This window comes from Pyrus communis, chromosome 15 (assembly GCF_963583255.1).
Source record: "Pyrus communis chromosome 15, drPyrComm1.1, whole genome shotgun sequence".
In the NCBI taxonomy this organism is placed as follows: domain Eukaryota; kingdom Viridiplantae; phylum Streptophyta; class Magnoliopsida; order Rosales; family Rosaceae; genus Pyrus; species Pyrus communis.
The window spans coordinates 7,663,250-7,681,818 of record NC_084817.1 but is presented as its reverse complement, the minus strand read 5'-3'; the positions used below and the strand labels follow the sequence as shown (position 1 = coordinate 7,681,818).

At 37.0% G+C, this 18,569-nt stretch overlaps 1 protein-coding gene and 1 long non-coding RNA gene across 2 annotated transcripts; one reads left to right on the top strand and one right to left on the bottom strand.

The window, feature by feature from the left end:
* Nucleotides 1-5,736: 5,736 nt before the first annotated feature.
* Nucleotides 5,737-7,690, bottom strand: LOC137718202 (uncharacterized). The gene is made up of 3 exons (XR_011065855.1): nt 7,657-7,690; nt 6,613-6,995; nt 5,737-6,514 (listed from the first exon to the last, which is right to left on the bottom strand). It is a non-coding gene; the product is annotated as an uncharacterized lncRNA (long non-coding RNA).
* Nucleotides 7,691-14,032: 6,342 nt separating this feature from the next.
* Nucleotides 14,033-18,527, top strand: LOC137717475 (NADP-dependent malic enzyme-like). Its single transcript, XM_068456859.1, has 19 exons — nt 14,033-14,325; nt 14,764-14,884; nt 14,999-15,073; nt 15,202-15,353; nt 15,440-15,545; nt 15,699-15,764; nt 15,873-15,968; nt 16,095-16,166; nt 16,287-16,370; nt 16,453-16,551; nt 16,641-16,688; nt 16,783-16,836; nt 16,958-17,056; nt 17,136-17,225; nt 17,327-17,404; nt 17,528-17,602; nt 17,700-17,790; nt 17,878-18,006; nt 18,087-18,527. The coding sequence occupies exons 1-19, from the start codon at nt 14,168-14,170 to the stop codon at nt 18,173-18,175; spliced, it is 1,782 nt and encodes a 593-aa protein (XP_068312960.1). The 5' UTR covers nt 14,033-14,167; the 3' UTR covers nt 18,176-18,527.
* Nucleotides 18,528-18,569: the final 42 nt, after the last annotated feature.

Sequence of the window (18,569 nt, the reverse complement as noted above, 5' to 3'; positions counted from 1 at the left end):
ATTGCCGTATATCGACCACACAAGGATGCCTTGTCTCTCTTGCCCTCACACAGCTCGAGTACAAAAAAGGTGGATAAAACTGGGCCGGCGTTCAGTGAAAATCAACTCGAGAAAACGCATGCAGCATCTGATGTTTTGGGCGACGACACAATCTCCTCAAACGGACTCATTCCCGGAGGACATTAAACATCATCAGATCAATGGTTAAGTACCTCGAGACTGAATTGAAAAAGGAGAGGAAAAAAAAAAGGATTGGCAATACCCGCCTCACAGTTGTCGGGACTATACCGGATTGTGAAGAGACTCCGGCGGCCCCTTATATCGTGCATTTGCCTTTGGATATCTGTAATATGGGAATCGTAGTGGATTGCTTCATCTCTCCTCTGCTAGTAATTAACGAAACAACTAAAATGTAAGAGGCTACCAGCTTGAATGATCTAACGGTTAATTTACACCAAAATACATGCTACAGCTTTGGAATTACCAGGATGCAGAGGACATGATCTCCAACCTTCCATGTATAACATTCTGAATGCTCCAGTGGCACGGAGCGCTCCCGCACTGCTTTTTTCACATTAACCCACTCATCCTCGGCTCCGAATCCGACAAATATGACACGAACTTCCTTTAATAAATGGCAAAGGTCACTTACTGAACTTATATGGCTAGGTCTGGTATTTGTACGCTGTTTTCCAAATCCAAGTGGTCTCCAACTCTCCGGTGAGACTTATACGTACTCAAAGTTCAGACCAACGCGTCGATCAGCAGTATATTCATGGATAGAGGCAATAAGTTGTGATTTAAATACTTACAGTTTCGCCCGTACTAAGGAATCTGTAAGCAAGGAACTTTTCAACATCATACCTGCAAAGCGATATAAGAGATTCAGAGAGAGAGAGGAGAAGGGCTGATAGGGTTGGACGAAAAAGATAGAAAGCGTCTCATGGTCTCAAAACATGTAGAGGTTCACAGTCAGTTAAAGCGTACAGATATAGCATAACCAACCAGAGATGAAAATTGAGTGAAAGAATAAAGTTTGGAGAGCTATTTTACACTCGAAGAATGACTTTCGAGGTGAAGCCTGGACCTCAACTCAGTTCAAGAAAAAGATTTTTCCATAAGAATTACAATCAAGGCAATCAGAACATAATTCAACGGCACACACAGTTGAAGATCGTCGCTATCAAAATATATAGGAAAAATCAAGCATTGAAACTATACTTTAGTTTTCATTATACTTTCGAACTTTGGCCTATCTCTTGGCTTAACAATGAGGTGGCTGAACAGACATCGATCGAGGCATTAAACTTGTATTATTCACCAAATGCCTCGTATCAATCTTTTCATGATTTGTAACAAACGCCCAGTTTGCTAAGCTCACCAAATTAGGCACAAGGTTTTGCCACAAAAAAATGCTAATAACCAAACAAGCTTCGATTATCTCGGTTGGTCTGTCATTCACTATTTTTCCATTTTTGGGTACAATCACAATAATCTGATTTAACCAGTTTTTAAAAGCCTTAGAAGCTTGTATGGTACTATAACCTAGACATAAAGCTACAAGTACTTGTGAGAAGCACCTTTAGGTATTTCAGAACTTTTGTGTGCCTTATTCGAAGGGCAATTTCTGGATATGTTTGGTGACTCCTTCACCCTATTCTCAAACCAGCTTTGCAACTAGGACCATTCCAACAGAGAAGCGTTTTAGACACGATTAATCAATGCCGCCTTAGGGTAAAAACAACGGTAACAAGTGCAATCAAATGAAAAGCAGAAAAAGAGATAAAAAGTGTTAACCTCAGTCCATATTACAATAGGCTTCCCAGCACGAGCTGCAGAGCGACCGCACAGGCATAAAACACCAAAGCAGGAGTTAGAGTCCGAAAGAAGGATCATTCGGAAAGGGATTCAATCAAATACGATATGAAAGTCTAAGCATGAAATGAAACTCACTTAAAACTTTTTGCAGTACTTTGACAGAACTCTCGTTCCAGCACTTGCTCTCCTAATTCCCTCATCAATTTATCCATTTTTTCTGTCTGTTGGGAATTGCGGGAGCGAAAAACCAAGGTAAGTTCATCAGATATTCCCAAATTGCGAATTCAAATAACCCTAAACAGACGCTAATGCAATGCTAATCACATTAAGCAAGCAGTAATCTCAAAAGAACACCTCAGAAGCTTTGGCTAATATCAAAATCCGCACTGATCACCAATATTTTAAAGCAATACCCAGATTACTGTGAACAAAATTAAATGAAATTTAAGGGAAATTAGAGAAAAAGGAAGAGAATTTGAATTCATTACCTCGGCCATCGTAAAGCCGATGAAAATCTCTCTGTTTCGGGGACTAAGACCGTCCATTTACTCTCTCTCCTAAAACCATAACTTTCTGGAATTTGATTGCTTTCCCGCTCTTCCTTTCCTCTGAGTAAAACCCTAGAAATTGGAAAGTGGCTCCTGTGATACTGATTTTTTATTTTTTATTTTTTATTTAATTTTTATGTCTTGTCAAAGTCAATTGAAAAACAGAGCTCTCCTCCGCCTTCAAATCTCTCTCTCTCCCTCCCTCTCTCTGCTTTCTCTGTTTCTCACACTGGAAAGCGAAAACGGTCTGAGTAAGGTGTTTGTCAAGATATATGGGCTTCTGACAGGCCCAACTCAATCACCAGCCCAGAAAAGGGTGGTCGGACCCTTGTCCGTTTCATAGGTCTCGCGGGCTCCTTTTTGTATTTTTAACAAACGATATTTTCTACATTATGGAGGTAGAGAGTGTGCTAAACCTCACAATATGCTTCAAATTCGTCTTTAACAAGAATCAAACCTAAGATCTTTCATTTACAAGTGAAGAAGAATACTACCATACCATAATACTAAGTAACGACCTTTTTTTTGTTTTTCATTTTTGATTTTCACTTTGTGTCTTCGAGCTAAGAATGGATGAAGAAAGGTGATGGGAGAAAGGGGATGATCAATGGGTAAAACCAATATTATTTTGAAATTGAAAACAAGATTTATTAGTTTATATCTAAATGTTTAAAACATTTGAAAACGATATTATTCGGTCAGAAATGTGGGCTGGGTTAGTGGTGTGCCCCACATGTGAGAAATGGGGAAAGAACCTTTATATTGCATCAATTTGCTACGGTAGAACTGTCTCATGAACATGCAAGTAGATGCCGCTGATGGAATTCTGATAATTCACCTTTATGAGCCACAAGCCAGCTTTTACCATGTAGTGCCTGTTCAGAAGCAAAAGATCCTCTCACGGGAAATTGATTGGTCTTAGCATTTTGGGAGTTGATGTACGCTTAACTCTTCTTTATTGCCACCATAACATAGCATCTGTTACAAGTACATGTGCACTGTCTTCAATCTTTTGACCTTATTATATATCTCACTGGGAAGTTGTTTATTCGCTCCCATGGTGAATTAGTTTGTATATTGCCGAGCAATAATTCCTTGGGTTGAAGGAATGTGCACAAGTCATGTTTTGATTATCAATGGAATATGGGAACGTACATCTATGACTAGCTGTGATTTTGGACATTCTTATCCCTTCAGTTTGTGCTTAGTTTTTATTTTATTTTTTATTTTATTTTGAGGGGGTGAGCTTCTTTGTGGACTTTAAGATGAGATGTCCCAATCTGACCATTAAACAGAAAGCAGTTGTATAATTCAAAGTTTCATTGTGTAATGGTTTCGTAGTCATCTTATTTATTTTTTAGTTAATCTCGATCAATTTCCAAATGCTTGTGTCCTTTTATTTATAACTGCTGAGTATGTATTCTGACCTTTTCTTAATCTGTACATTACGCATAGGAGTTGCGCTCTATGACCATGCTAGATTTTCAGTGAATAAATGAGTATTGCAGGTTAAATAGTTGATAATTTTGGTCAAAGTCTCTGAAGCAGAACTGCTGTAGGGAAGGTTATATTGCACCAGTGTATAAATAAGATCTATGATGCCGAGAAAGATGAACCCTTCTTGCCCATTGGTAAAGTTGTATGTCCGAAGGAAATTTTGTGCAAATCTCTCTCTTGCAGTTTATATTGTAATTTTCTGTGTCTGATTTTGTAGCTAAAAGATCTTGTTATCGATTGGCATTCATCATCTGTTACACTACTCGTTCTTCTGTGTGTACTCAAGTTAGTAAGGATTCTCTTCCTGTCTCTTTCATTTTACTTCTTTAATTGTTTTATATGATGTAAACTGTTCTTCGTGTTTCTAATAGATTCAAGTTGAGCTGCATGCGAGACTTGGTGGCTCTTACATATCCATCCATGATGCTGCTATTGGTGGAGGTGCGAGTTTTCATACACAGGGTAAGCCATCTTTCTTTAAATAACTTCCCAACACCCAACCCTCACCCTGCCCTGGTGACTATTGTTAAACGCTAATTGCATACTGCTTTTTGTTTTGTGTGACTGCATCATTTTGCTGCAGTTCGGTCTAGTTGCATATATGAGCTTGTAAGTCAGTTACTGGTACTTCTTAGGAAACTTAATAATAGTAGGTGCTAGAAGGAAGGTAGTTAAACGTAACAGGCAGATTAAGAGCCAGAAAAATGAGTGTTGCACCAAGACTATGTGTTTGCTTATGCCAAAAAACATTGGTCCTTCTTTAGGGAAATAAAGAGGTAAAGAATGAAGAGCCTTGGCTTTGTTCGGAAGCTGTAATGGGTAGTTTTAGGCCTGGTTTGGTATTGAGGTGATTTTGAAAAAAGCTGGTATAAAAAAAAGCTATGAGCTGTTTTTGTGTTTGGTAAACATTCAGCTTCAGCTTTTTTTTCATAGTTTTGGGTGAAAAAAAGCTAAAAACAAGAAGCTGCAAACTCAAAAAACATGCTTTCAACAATGCATCTCGTGTTTCGACCATAAAAACAATGCATCTTGTTGATAAATCATATATGTTACTATTTCCAATGTGCATGCGAATCTATAAGAAAAATGTGCTTCACCCATACAGAATACAGATACAGCCTTCCATTCAACTCCAAGCATTTGGTTACCTTTTCAGCTGCAGATCTAAAGTGATATTAGCCACGGCATTGCCGTGCTGATTTTTCTGGTTTGAACTGATCGATCATACTTATTTCCGCCATGTCATGATTTGGCCTTTTCAGATGATGAATGCATGCTGAACTCGAGGCATCTAGGTTGAATTTAATCAGAATTTACAACTGTCAAAGTGAAGAATTGCAGTAGTTGATGTCTCTTTTTAAATATATGAATTTGCAGAGTTCTAAAAGCCGTCATAAAACCTATTTTTGCAGCATATACGGTCTCATAAGCTTTTTACATTCCATGCATGACACTCCATTGATGGCTTTGTTGCTAGAAATCCATTCTATGTACGCTTATTTTCGCTTTCTCCGAATGAAAATTCAATAACAAATTATAGGGTAAATTACGGTTTAATCCCCTGAACTATTATACCAGTTGAAATTGACCCCTTGAACTATTTTTTTGGTAAATTAACCCCCTAAACTATTTAAAATCAGCCAATTAATCTCTTACCGTTAAATTTCGTTCATCATTCAATCAAATTCAAGGGAAAATTAATTATTTCATTATCAATTCTTACTTGTCAATGGTAAACATCAATAAAATTATCACACATGGATACAAAATAATGTGTAAAACATATAGCATAATAAGAAAACAAAATAAAAAAAACAAACATTTATATAACGGATTATATCACATTGTGATTACACATTATCTTGTGATATGTCATCATTTTATAGATGGTTATAGTTGACAAGTAAAAATTGATGATGGAAAACTAGTTTGCCTTTGAATTTGACAAAATAATGGATGAAATTCCATTGACAAAGAGCTAATTGGCTAGTTTCAAATAGTTCAGGAGGTTAATTTACCCAAAAAAAAATAGTTTAGGGGTCAATTTCAACTGAACTAATAGTTCAAGAGGTCAAATGGCAGTTTACCCGATCAGCCGCTTCCAAACGCATTTTATGAACTGCGAGACATACAATGATCGTCTTCTATACCTGTGATCGTATGCATAGTAGAACCCTAGTCTATACTGTGTAAACTCACACACATTCACTCCCACCGTACCAACATAAATGGGTTCCGGTGATCCAAATCCACAAGCGTCATAGATTGCCGTATATCGACCACCCAAGGATGCCTTGGCTCTGTTGCCCTCACACAGCTCGAGTACAAAAAAGGTCGATAAAACTGGGCCGGCGTTCAGTGAAAATCAACTTGAGAAAACGCATGCAGCATCTGATGTTTTGGGCGACGACACAATCTCCTCAAACGGACTCGTTCCCGGAGGACATTAAACATCATCAGATCAATGGTTAAGTACCTCGAGACTGAATTGAAAAAGGGGAATAAAAAAAAAAAGGATTGGCAATACCCGCCTCGCAGTTGTCGGGACTATACCGGATTGTGAAGAGACTCCGGCGGCCCCTTATATCGTGCATTTGCCTTTGGATATCTGTAATATGGGAATCGTAGTGGATTGCTTCATCTCTCCTCTGCTAGTAATTAACGAAACAACTAAAATGTAAGAGGCTACCAGCTTGAAAGATCTAACGGTTAATTTACACCAAAATATATCCTACAGCTTTGGAATTACCAGGATGCAGAGGACATGATCTCCAACCTTCAATGTATAACATTCTGAATGCTCCAGTGGCACGGAGCGCTCCCGCACTGCTTTTTTCACATTAACCCACTCATCCTCTTCGGCTTCGAATCCGACAAATATGACACGAACTTCCTTTAATAAATGGCAAAGGTCACTTACTGAACTTATATGGCTAGGTCTGGTATTTGTACGCTGTTTCCCAAATCCAAGTGGTCTCCAACTCTCCGGTTAGACTTATACGTACTCAAAGTTCAGACCAACGCGTCGATCAGCAGTATATTCATGGATAGAGGCAATAAGTTGTGATTTAAATACTTACAGTTTCGCCCGTACTAAGGAATCTGTAAGCAAGGAACTTTTCAACATCATACCTGCAAAGCGATATAAGAGATTCAGAGAGAGAGAGGAGAAGGGCTGATAGGGTTGGAGGAAAAAGATAGAAAGCGTCTCATGGTCTCAAAAAACATGTAGAGCTTCACAGTCAGTTAAAGCATACAGATATAGCATAACCAACCAGAGATGAAAATTGAGTGAAAGAATAAAGTTTGGAGAGCTATTTTACACTCGAAGAATGACTTTCGAGGTGAAGCCTGGACCTCAACTCAGTTCAAGAAAAAGCTTTTTCCATAAGAATTACAATCAAGGCAATCAGAACATAATTCAACGGCGCACACAGTTGAAGATCGTCGCTATCAAAATATATAGGAAAAATCAAGCATTGAAACTATACTTTAGTTTTCATTATACTTTCGAACTTTGGCCTATCTCTTGGCTTAACAATGAGGTGGCTGAACAGACATCGATCGAGGCATTAAACTTGTATTATTCACCAAATGCCTCGTATCAATCTTTTCATGATTTGTAACAACCGCCCAGTTTGCTAAGCTCACCAAATTAGGCACAAGGTTTTGCCACAAAAAAATGCTCATAACCAACAAGATAGCAATAACAACAAACTGATGCATCCAACAAGAACAAACGTAAAGGGACCGAGAAATTCAATGACAAAGTCGTCCTTGGTTGTATACTAACCATGCCCCATCTTTTGATGACCTTGCCTCAAACTTGTGAGAAGCACCTTTAGGTATTTCAGAACTTTGGTGTGCCTTATTCGAAGGGCAATTTCTGGATATGTTTGGTGACTCCTTCACCCTATTCTCGAACCAGCTTTGCAACTAGGACCATTCCAACAGAGAAGCGTTTTAGACACGATTAATCAATGCCGCCTTAGGGTAAAAACAACGGTAACAAGTGCAATCAAATGAAAAGCAGAAAAAGAGATAAAAAGTGTTAACCTCAGTCCATATTACAATAGGCTTCCCAGCACGAGCTGCAGAGCGACTGCACAGGCATAAAACACCAAAGCAGGAGTTAGAGTCCGAAAGAAGGATCATTCGGAAAGGGATTCAATCAAATACGATATGCAAGTAAGTTCATCAATTTATCCATTTTTTCTGTCTGTTGGGAATTGCGGGAGCGAAAAACCAAAGTAAGTTCATCAGATATTCCCAAATTGCGAATTCAAATAACCCTAAACAGACGCTAATGCAATGCTAATCACATTAAGCAAGCAGTAATCTCAAAAGAACACCTCAGAAGCTTTGGCTAATATCAAAATCCGCACTGATCACCAATATTTTAAAGCAATACCCAGATTACTGTGAACAAAATTAAATGAAATTTAAGGGAAATTAGAGACAAAGGAAGAGAATTTGAATTCATTACCTCGGCCATCGTAAAGCCGATGAAAATCTCTCTCTTTCTGGGACGAAGACCGTCCATTTACTCTCTCTCTCTCTCTCCCCTAAAACCATAACTTTGTGGAATTTGATTGCTTTCCCGCTCATCCTTTCCTCTGTGTAAAACCCTAGAAATTGGAAAGTGGCTCCTGTGATTCTGATTTTTTATTTTTTATTTTTAATTTTTAATTTAATTTGTATGTCTTGTCAAAGTCAATTGAAAAACAGAGCTCTGCTCCCCCTTCAAATCTCTCTCTCCCCCTCCCTCTCTCTGCTTTCTCTGTTTCTCACATTGGAAAGCGAAAACGGTCTGAGTAAGGTGTTTGTCAGGATATATGGGCTTCTGACAGGCCCAACTCAATCACCAGCCCAGAAAAGGGTGGTCGGACCCTTGTCCGTTTCATAGGTCTCGCGGGCTCCTTTTTGTTTTTTTAACAAACGATATTTTCTACACTATGGAGGTAGAGAGTGCTAAACCTCAAAATATGTTTCAAATTCGTCTTTAACAAGACTCATACATAAGATCTTTCACTTACAAGTGAAGAGAAATACTACCATACCATAATACTAAGTAACAACCTTTTTTTGTTTTTTCATTTTTTATTTTCACTTTGTGTCTTCGAGCTAAGAATGGATGAAGAAGTTGATGGGAGAAAGGGGATGATCAATGGGTAAAACCAATATTATTTTGAAATTGAAAACAAGATTTATTAGTTTATATCTAAATGTTTAAAACATTTGTAAACAATATTATTCGGCAAGAAATGTGGGCTGGGTTAGTGGTGTGCCCCACATGTGAGAGTGGAAAACGAAAGGTGAAGCCCAAATGCCCAGCCCTCACCTGCGCACGCTCTTGCATGCGTCTGCTTTGCAACAGCCAAACACGGTCCCCCGGCTGTCTAAAGGTCTTAATGAACCTAACAAATCTTTTTTCTAATCCACGACCACAATTTAAATGGGTCGTTGGTTGATCCAACTGTCCACGTTCAAATTTTTATTTTATTTTTTATATTTGTAAATTTATAGTATCCAACAATTGAGACCGAATATGATCAAATCTAATAGTTAAAAAAAAAAAAAAGATCTAACGGCCAAATTTAAATCCAATGACTAAAATAATTAAAATAGATATATTTAACTCAAAATTCACCCAAAAACTCTATAAATACTTATGTATTTGCTCAAATATTCACACAAAACTCAAATTTCTCCTACAATTTTCCCAATTTTTCTTTCTACCATCTTCCAAGGACCTCAACTTTAACCATGGTTTATTGATGATCTGATTTAGTGATTTTTCCATAGCGTTTCATGAGTTTCATGTGTCCATTTAGTGATTTTTCAATATTTATCGGAATTTAAATATTTTTAGGTTAAAATGTTCATAAAATTAAGTTAGGATAGTCTACATAATTTTTTTTTCAAATTTAATTTAAAAAAAATTAGCCTAAATTTATTCTTTAATAATCATGGGCTAAAATTTTAGGTCATAAGGGTTGGAGTAGAAAAACTGTTTCTAGGTTAAAACCTAAATTTTCTAGGCTAAAAATTTTGGGTTTTACTCAAAGGGTTGGAAATGTTCTTAAAAGAGCAGGACTCTTACCATCAAGTGTTCTACAATGTTGATACTTGGTCACATGCTAATAGTGACTAGTGAAGCACATGTAACATAAAAATTACATATAATAATAACTCACACTTTTGTCAGTAAATGACGGTTTTAGTCTTCAATTATACATGTAGTAATAAGTCGTGAGTTGTCTTAATGAATGTGAATTTTTTTTTCTTCATTCACTCTAGGTGAATATGATTATGTTTTTTTAATTTATTGTGTTTCGAATTTATTAAAATAAAAAAAAAAATTTAACTCTTATGTCGTTTGACTTGACCAAGACTTGGGGCTTATAGGAGAGGACGAATTCATAATAATTGAACTTGACATAGCTTAATTTGTAGGCAGTTTCGAATGTTAGGTAGCAACTCTTTTTAGGGGTCCACCAAAATCATCACGCATCCACATGCATCAACCATGATGAATGAAAGAACGGAAGCAAGTATGAACTAATTCAAGGACGTTGGCTACCATTCATATTCAGACAGGCATGTGCCTCTGTTTGGTGTTAGGTGCGATGCCAAAATTAATTTAAAGTTGACTTTGTGGGAGTACGAGAAAGTTGGAGCTGGCTTGATTAAATTTTTATTTATAAACTAAAAATTGATTCTGAACTTGTCACAATGATAAGTAATGATTAATTATGTTGGTAACACCGTTAAGAGTTTTCAACTAATATAAATGGTTTGAAGGGATAAACAAATGATGGAACTTTTGATGGAGTTATCTAGAAGGATTACTACTTCACGTTGCAACAAATTCAATGACTAATACTTATTGACTTTTATTTTAAGGACTAAACCTTCAATTCGACTACAATTCAAAAACCAATGCTCCAATTTTCTGGAGTCACAAACCGAGCTGTGCACATTCTTTCACGAGGTGCCGTCAAAAGATTAATACAAACGTACAAAGGTTTCAGACTGGGTAGTCTAGGCTCTTGAAGACTTCTCAACCCAAATGTGATTGTAGCGGTGCACAAATTTAGTTCTAAGAGTGGTAGTTTTTCTTTTGGTTGGAATTTACACAACCACTTGGAACAGCTTCAAACCGTCGAGATTGGTAGCATAATTATTTTTTAGAAAAACTAATGAAAATGGTTTAAAAACTTTGAGTTTTAACGATAAGGACAAAATAAAAGATAAAGTGAATAGTACTAAGATTGATTTTTTAATATAAAAATGTGATTTTTCGTTCATTAAAACTCCTTTTTTTTTTTTTTACCATGAAGTCATGAGTGGCCCAAAAATAGTAGGTCGTAGTCTTATCTATATGTTGGGAGTCGGTATATTTGAAAATAAAAGGATTTTCGACATGTTCATACGGATAGAAAAATGCATGCTTGCCGTGGATTTTGGATCAGGCCGTATCACCATTATTAATCACGCGGTGTATAATAAGCTTACGCATATTTTGATGTCCACGATTAGTTCAATTGAATAAATCACTAGATTCATTAAAAATAAATACTCGATTGTATATTTTGTCCAAATAAAGTAGAAGATGGATTAGTTATAATGAAAACTTATTCCCACAAAAATAGTAGGATTGGAAGGATAAACTTTGTTTAATTTTGATTAATCTATTGTCTACTTTCAACATTTACAAATATTGCAAATTAGCATATATTTCTTCGCTCAACATTTATCGAATCTAATGAGTTAACAATTTTCAATGAATCATAAACACCAAACAATACCTTATGTTAAAATACTTGTTTTCTTACACACCACTAATCAAATGCTACACAATAAGTTGTTGAATGAGATTACTCATATGTGATTTGCAAGCTATCTCCTATTTAATGATATAACTGATTTGCGAATAATTGCATGAGTATGACATATAATCAAAACAACTAAACAAATTACTTAAGTAAATAATTAGCTACAAATAAAAATAAAATCTCCAAAAGTAGGAAAAGAAAACTTGTTTGACAGGTCTCGGTCAAATTCCCACAGATGAAAGTGCGGATCGTTCACCATTACGAGCTTTGATACAATCCACGAGAGAATTTTCAGTGTGTTAGGAATATGATCTGGTATATTAAGTATAAGGATACAATTGCTTGAAAATTTTTGAAAAAAAAAAATCAATTAATTATACTATAATACTTGGTGTACAAAATTATATTCTTCAGGTATACCAGACCGTGTTCCCGTATAATAAAATATTTCTCCAAAGGCACAACAGGTTGAGTGGATTTCAAACATATAATAGCTTCACCAGTCACCACCTCAGGAAGTCAGAAGCTATTGGCCAATGCTTATACTGTTATACTGCAGTACACATCCACCACCTGCACCAAAGATTTTTAGACGTAATCAGAAGACCGACACCACGACACCTGATGATATTGTTCTTTAACTCAAACTATATTGTGTACTTATTTTAGAATAATTGTAAGAAGACTAAATTTGTAGATTAAATTTTGAAAATTAAAGGATATAGAAGTTGATGATTGATTTATTATTTAAGTATTGATAAACGTGCTCATTTATATTGGTGACACATCATTAAGTTTGCAAATTTAGTCTTCAAATTTAGTCTTCCTAGCATTATCCCTTATTTTATGGTAATATTTCGTAGGGTATACCAGAGAGACTAAATATATAGACTAGAAGTAATACATGGCACTTCATGATGACGAGTGTTCTCAATACACATAAAAATTTCTTCGTATAAATACGAGAGATTCTTTTCTCATATACCCCCAAATAACGGCACAAAAGTATTTTCTCTTCCTTATAAAGAGGAATAAAGTAACTACTACCAAGACTTGGTCAATTTCGATAAGTTTTTTTTTTTTCTTTTGTTGAATGATTCTAGATCTTGTTTGAAAATGAAAAATTTATGGAATGAAAAAGGTCAAAAAAAAAAAAAAAAAGAAGATATTACGCGGAGAATATAATGGCATATGGTGATCAAATCAAATCATGGAAGATAAAGCGATGAGCATTATGGTAGAGTGGTAGGGCAGGCTGGGGAATGAAGAAAGTGACAATAATAGTCGCACGCGTGAGCAGTATTTTTTAGCAGTTGATGATGCATGTGAGTTGTAAATTTTATATGAGAAACATGTGCGTTTGTAGTTAGAAAACGTTCACACATTCAGACTCAACTGATCGTGGCAAATATCTTCTACATGTAACGTATGAGTTTTTAAGAAACATCATCTCACATCTAATTAAGTGGTTAGGTCATATTTAAGGCCATGTGACAGCCAAATGATTGGTGGGATCTCGTTCGGTTCCAGCCAACATTGAAGATGCAGAATTGATAGTACGTGAAATGAAATGGAAAATATCAATCAAAATAATGCATTTTTGCTTTTGGAAGCACAGTCAAAATGAATAATGATGTATATTGGGAATTAATAATTGAATGAGTGCTTGTGACAAACGGGTTATGCGTAAAAGTGACTCATGTTCATTGAGATCGTGGAATTGTAGTTCACATCAACGAATGAAAGTCACCAACGAGCGCATAACAAAAGCTTTAATTAGTAGTTGATCAAATTACGTATCAAACAAACATGACGTAAAAAATCATTTTGTAGATAGTGATTATGACGTTTTGGGTTGATGATTTATTAAGTATTTCGTAGGTGTTGTGTTACTGTGTAGTATCTACTTGTGTAGTGTTTAATTAAGATGAACTGTATCATTATATAAGAAAAACAGTAGTAGTAAAGAACGTGTTACCAAAATAAATCATTACATCATTGTCTAAAGAGCATTGAGCAATGAATGAATTTTAGGCGTTGTTTCAAGTTATACTCTTTGAGAAGGAGAAGGAGACATAATGTTCTGGTATGCACACCCTTTAAAAAATTATAAAAAATATGTTGTATTTTTTAATTTTTTAATTTTAATTTTTTTCATGTTTTAGTTGAATAATGTAGCACACGTGGGTAGTTCTGTTCTCTTTGAGAATGAAACCTACCTTGTTTTTAAAGCCCTTTGTAATCCCAAAAAGGAAGGAAAGTAAAACCAAATCCCACCTTTTATTCCCCTATAAAACGTGGGAGGTTTCTTGTTTTGCAAAACACAAAAAAGTTTGCAGCTTTTGCCTGTTTTGGTTTCTGGGTTGTTTTTGTTTTCTGGGTTTCATTGGAGGACTGCATTGTGATTTGCAGAGGAGAATAGTGGTGGGTTTTCGATTTGGAGATCGAAAAAAGGTCGGAGCTTTGATGGGGAGCGTAGTGGAGGAGATAAGCAACGGTGGTGGCCACTCAGTGGTGGATGTGGAAAGTAAGGCTGGCTTTGGTGGAGGTCTTGTGGACGTGTACGGTGAGGATTGTGCCACCGAGGATCAGGTTCTCACACCATGGACTGCCTCTGTTGCCAGGTAACACACACACAGAGGTTCTTTTTCCTTTTTACGAATTTTTGTGTGCAACTGAGTTTATAACTCTTATTATTGTCCTTTTATGCAAGTTTTAAATTTATTTTAGGTTTCTTTAAATTTTCCTATTTTTCCCTTGAAAGTTGTGTTTGTTGATGCTCATTTAGTGAGAAAATTATCATGTTCGGTTATTCGAGATATTTTGATATTACGTTAATCTAGTTTCGTTTGATAACTATTTCATTTTTAGTTTTTAGGGTCGGAAACCACCTTTTTCAATTGTACATTTACGGTTTTACTAAGCCTCTGGCTTCTTTTCTCTTTTTATACCACACTTGCTGAAAACCATGTTTCTTGTTAATGAATCATCTCGCAGAAAGTTAAATATGCATAATTTGGTTTATTTTTTAAAGCATCTTCTGCAATGTCAATGTGTTGCAGTGGTTACACATTGCTGCGTGATCCACACTACAACAAAGGTCTTGCCTTCACCGAGAAGGAGAGGGATGCACATTACTTGCGCGGCCTTCTGCCTCCAACCGTCCTAACCCAGGAGCTTCAGGTCGCAAAATGACCTTACCTCAAAGTTCATTTTCGTCCCTCCGTTTCATTTTCAGTGATTTATTTTGTTGTTTAAATTTCGGCTAAACTTTGTGCCATAATTTCGGTGACCCAGGAGAAGAAGGTGATGCAGAATCTTCGCCAATATGAAGTTCCGTTGCATAGGTACATTGCCATGATGGATCTTCAGGTAATTGTCTGCTTGAACAGGCTCTATATCAGTGCTTGAGATCATTGTCAATCACAATTGCTATCAAACAGGGTCGTCGTCACTAATTTTTGCTTCTTTTCTGGTGGCGTTCTTGTTTTATTGTGCAGGAGAGAAATGAAGGGCTGTTTTATAAGCTTTTGATTGACAATGTTGAGGAACTGCTTCCTGTTGTGTACACGCCAACAGTTGGCGAGGCTTGCCAAAAATATGGGAGCATTTTCAGGCATCCTCAGGGTCTTTACATCAGTTTGAAAGAGAAGTACGGCTATCTGATAACGTTTTTACTAAATCTCACATGTTTAGTTGAATATCTGTCAAACATATATTGATTGGCGAACTTTTCAGGGGAAAGATCCTTGAAGTACTAAAGAACTGGCCGGAGAGGGGTATTCAAGTTATTGTCGTGACTGATGGGGAGCGTATTTTGGGGCTAGGTGATCTTGGCTGCCAGGTATTTGTTGCAGATTCTACTCAGTTGTTATGTACATATACAGTATTGAACTGTTTCGTTTAAATCCAGTAGATATTTCATTTGAAATTGTTTCCTTTGTCTTTGGTTGAATCATTGTCACCTTAATTAACATCAATGTTCCGAAATTTTCAGGGCATGGGGATTCCTGTTGGAAAGCTCTCTTTGTATACTGCACTCGGAGGAGTTCCTCCTTCAGCGGTAAGCATTTCCACAACTGTTGTCCCCTTTGTTTGAGTTCAACAACACGAGCAAAAGAAAATTTTGCCTGTACATTCAGAAATTTTAAAATCTGTGTTTTGTTTACAGTGCTTGCCTATAACCATCGATGTTGGAACAAACAACGAGAAGTTGCTGAATGATGAGTTTTACATTGGGATTAAGCAAAGGAGAGCAACTGGACAGGTTAAATATTTTTTCACCTTGGTCTTGTGTTCTACTTTATAAGCCACCATCGTTTTAAGAAGTTTTAACTACGTGAAATATATGGTTTCTGTAAAATTGAGGTGGTCTTTTACCTTTGTGATTTAGGAATATGCGGAGCTTCTCGAAGAATTCATGACTGCAGTTAAGCAGAATTATGGGGAGAAAGTCCTAGTTCAGGTAGAAGTCTTTCCTATCCTTCATGTAATTATGTTTATGAAACTCTTCTGTCCACATGGTTTCATCGTCCTCTGAATAACCAGATTATCGTTTGCTATTTCTTTCTTGTTCCTTCTTTAGTTCGAAGATTTTGCAAACCACAATGCATTTGAACTGCTGGCTAAATACAGCAAGACTCACCTTGTCTTCAATGATGACATTCAGGTAACATATTAGACTTTCGTTTCACAGTTAGCAATCTTGCTTCCCGGGATGTTTACAACTATTTTCTTTCAATTTGGTTCAGGGAACGGCATCTGTGGTCTTAGCAGGGCTCGTCGCTTCCTTGAAATTACTTGGCGGAACATTAGCTGACCATACTTTCTTATTTCTGGGTGCTGGAGAGGTGAGGCTCGAAAACTATTCAGACAGTCTGTATATTCATAAATGCACTGATTTTTGGATGTTTTTAACTTTGCTTCTTGGCTACTGAAGGCTGGAACCGGAATAGCAGAGCTTATAGCTCTTGAGATATCAAAAAAGGTATAAACTTGCTTACCTCAAATCGCCTGTTCTCCCCGTAAATGCTTTCTTCAGCTAAGCATTTGTGATTAACGATGTGTTTTCATCTTGGCAGACCGGCGCTCCATTGAAAGAAGCTCGCAAGAAGATTTGGCTTGTGGATTCTAAGGTACTTAAAATCTGATCAAATTCTTCCCTTCGAACATATGCATTTGATCAGTTTATCTTCCTCTTTTCCTGTTTCTTTTACTTTGTTTTTCGATATAACTGAGGCATTACATTCTTTGCAGGGACTGATTGTTAAATCTCGCCTAGGATCACTTCAACACTTTAAGCAGCCTTGGGCTCATGATCATGAACCAATAAAGGAACTTGTAGACGCCGTGAAGGTGTGAAATTATACTTGAACATAACAATGTCTTTCAACAATTTCTCCTCCTGTTATCTTTCACATCCCTAATTCATCAGGCAATCAAGCCAACAGTGCTGATAGGAACATCTGGTGTGGGAAAACAGTTCACGAAGGAGGTCGTTGAGACCATGGCCTCCTTGAATGAGGTTCGGTCTCTCTCTCTCTCTCTCTCTCTCTCTCTCTCTCTCTCTCTCACATATACGATGATCAACGTAAGTGGCATTGATCTGGTGTATGGCCACTGCAGAAACCACTTATCCTTGCTCTTTCCAACCCAACATCGCAAGCTGAGTGTACCGCTGAAGAAGCTTACACATGGACAAAGGTAATCAATCTGCTCTTTCTTTCTTCCCCTTCCTCTTTTCTCTAATTTTCGTTGGGGTTATAACGCGGCTAGATAAATTAGCAGAACCCTATTTAACAATCACATCGTTTTTCTCATACGAAGGGTCGAGCAATCTTTGGTAGTGGAAGTCCATTTGATCCTGTCAAATACGAGAACAAACTCCTAGTGCCCGGCCAGGTTTGTACCTTCCAACTCAAGCAACTCTTCTTGTTATGAATCACTCTCTTCATTTGAAGACACTAGGATCTTACTTTTGCCTAACCACATTATTCAGGCCAACAACGCGTACATATTCCCCGGTTTTGGCTTGGGATTGATTATGGCTGGTGCCATTCGTGTACACGATGACATGCTTTTGGCAGCCTGTAAGTACACGAACAATAACCTTCAAATGAACACCGATTCTCTTTGTTATCTGCGAAAATCCTCTAAATCATTTGATTTTGCGACAGCTGAAGCTCTGGCTACGCAAGTTTCCGAGGAACACTACGCCAAAGGAATGATCTACCCGCCATTTACCAACATCAGAAAGATATCAGCCAACATTGCAGCTAAGGTCGCTGCTAAGGTCTATGAACTCGGTAAGTTTCCTTCTGCGTTTGTTACAAATACTGTGCTTTAACACATCTTACTAAAGTTCGTGTTTTCCATTTGGTTTCAGGTCTGGCTTCTAATCTGCCTCGACCAAAAGATCTCGTCAAGTATGCAGAGAGCTGCATGTACAGCCCGCGCTACAGAAGTTACCGTTGAATTCCGCCGGTTTCGTGGTCTGCAACTTCTACGATCCACCAATTTTTTTCCACTAATAATTTGAATTCATTTGGTTGTTTTGTTGGTAGGAGGGCACTTTTGTTCCTAGCTTTATTTCCACTAGAACTTGCCAAGTTTTTGTTATTTTTTCTTCCAATTTAGGAAGATTATATTTATTTTTCTGCCAAAAAATGGAGCAATAATCGATTGTAAACGCCTCTTACCATTTGATGACTTGACATAGGACTCGTTCGGAAGTGATTTTGAGATTGTCAGAATCACTTCTAATGAGAAGCATCACTGTTGTTTCCAATTCTAGATGCAACATGTTTTCGACACAGAAACTAATGCCAGACTCAGCTCAGAATGATTAAAATACTGATCCAACATATAA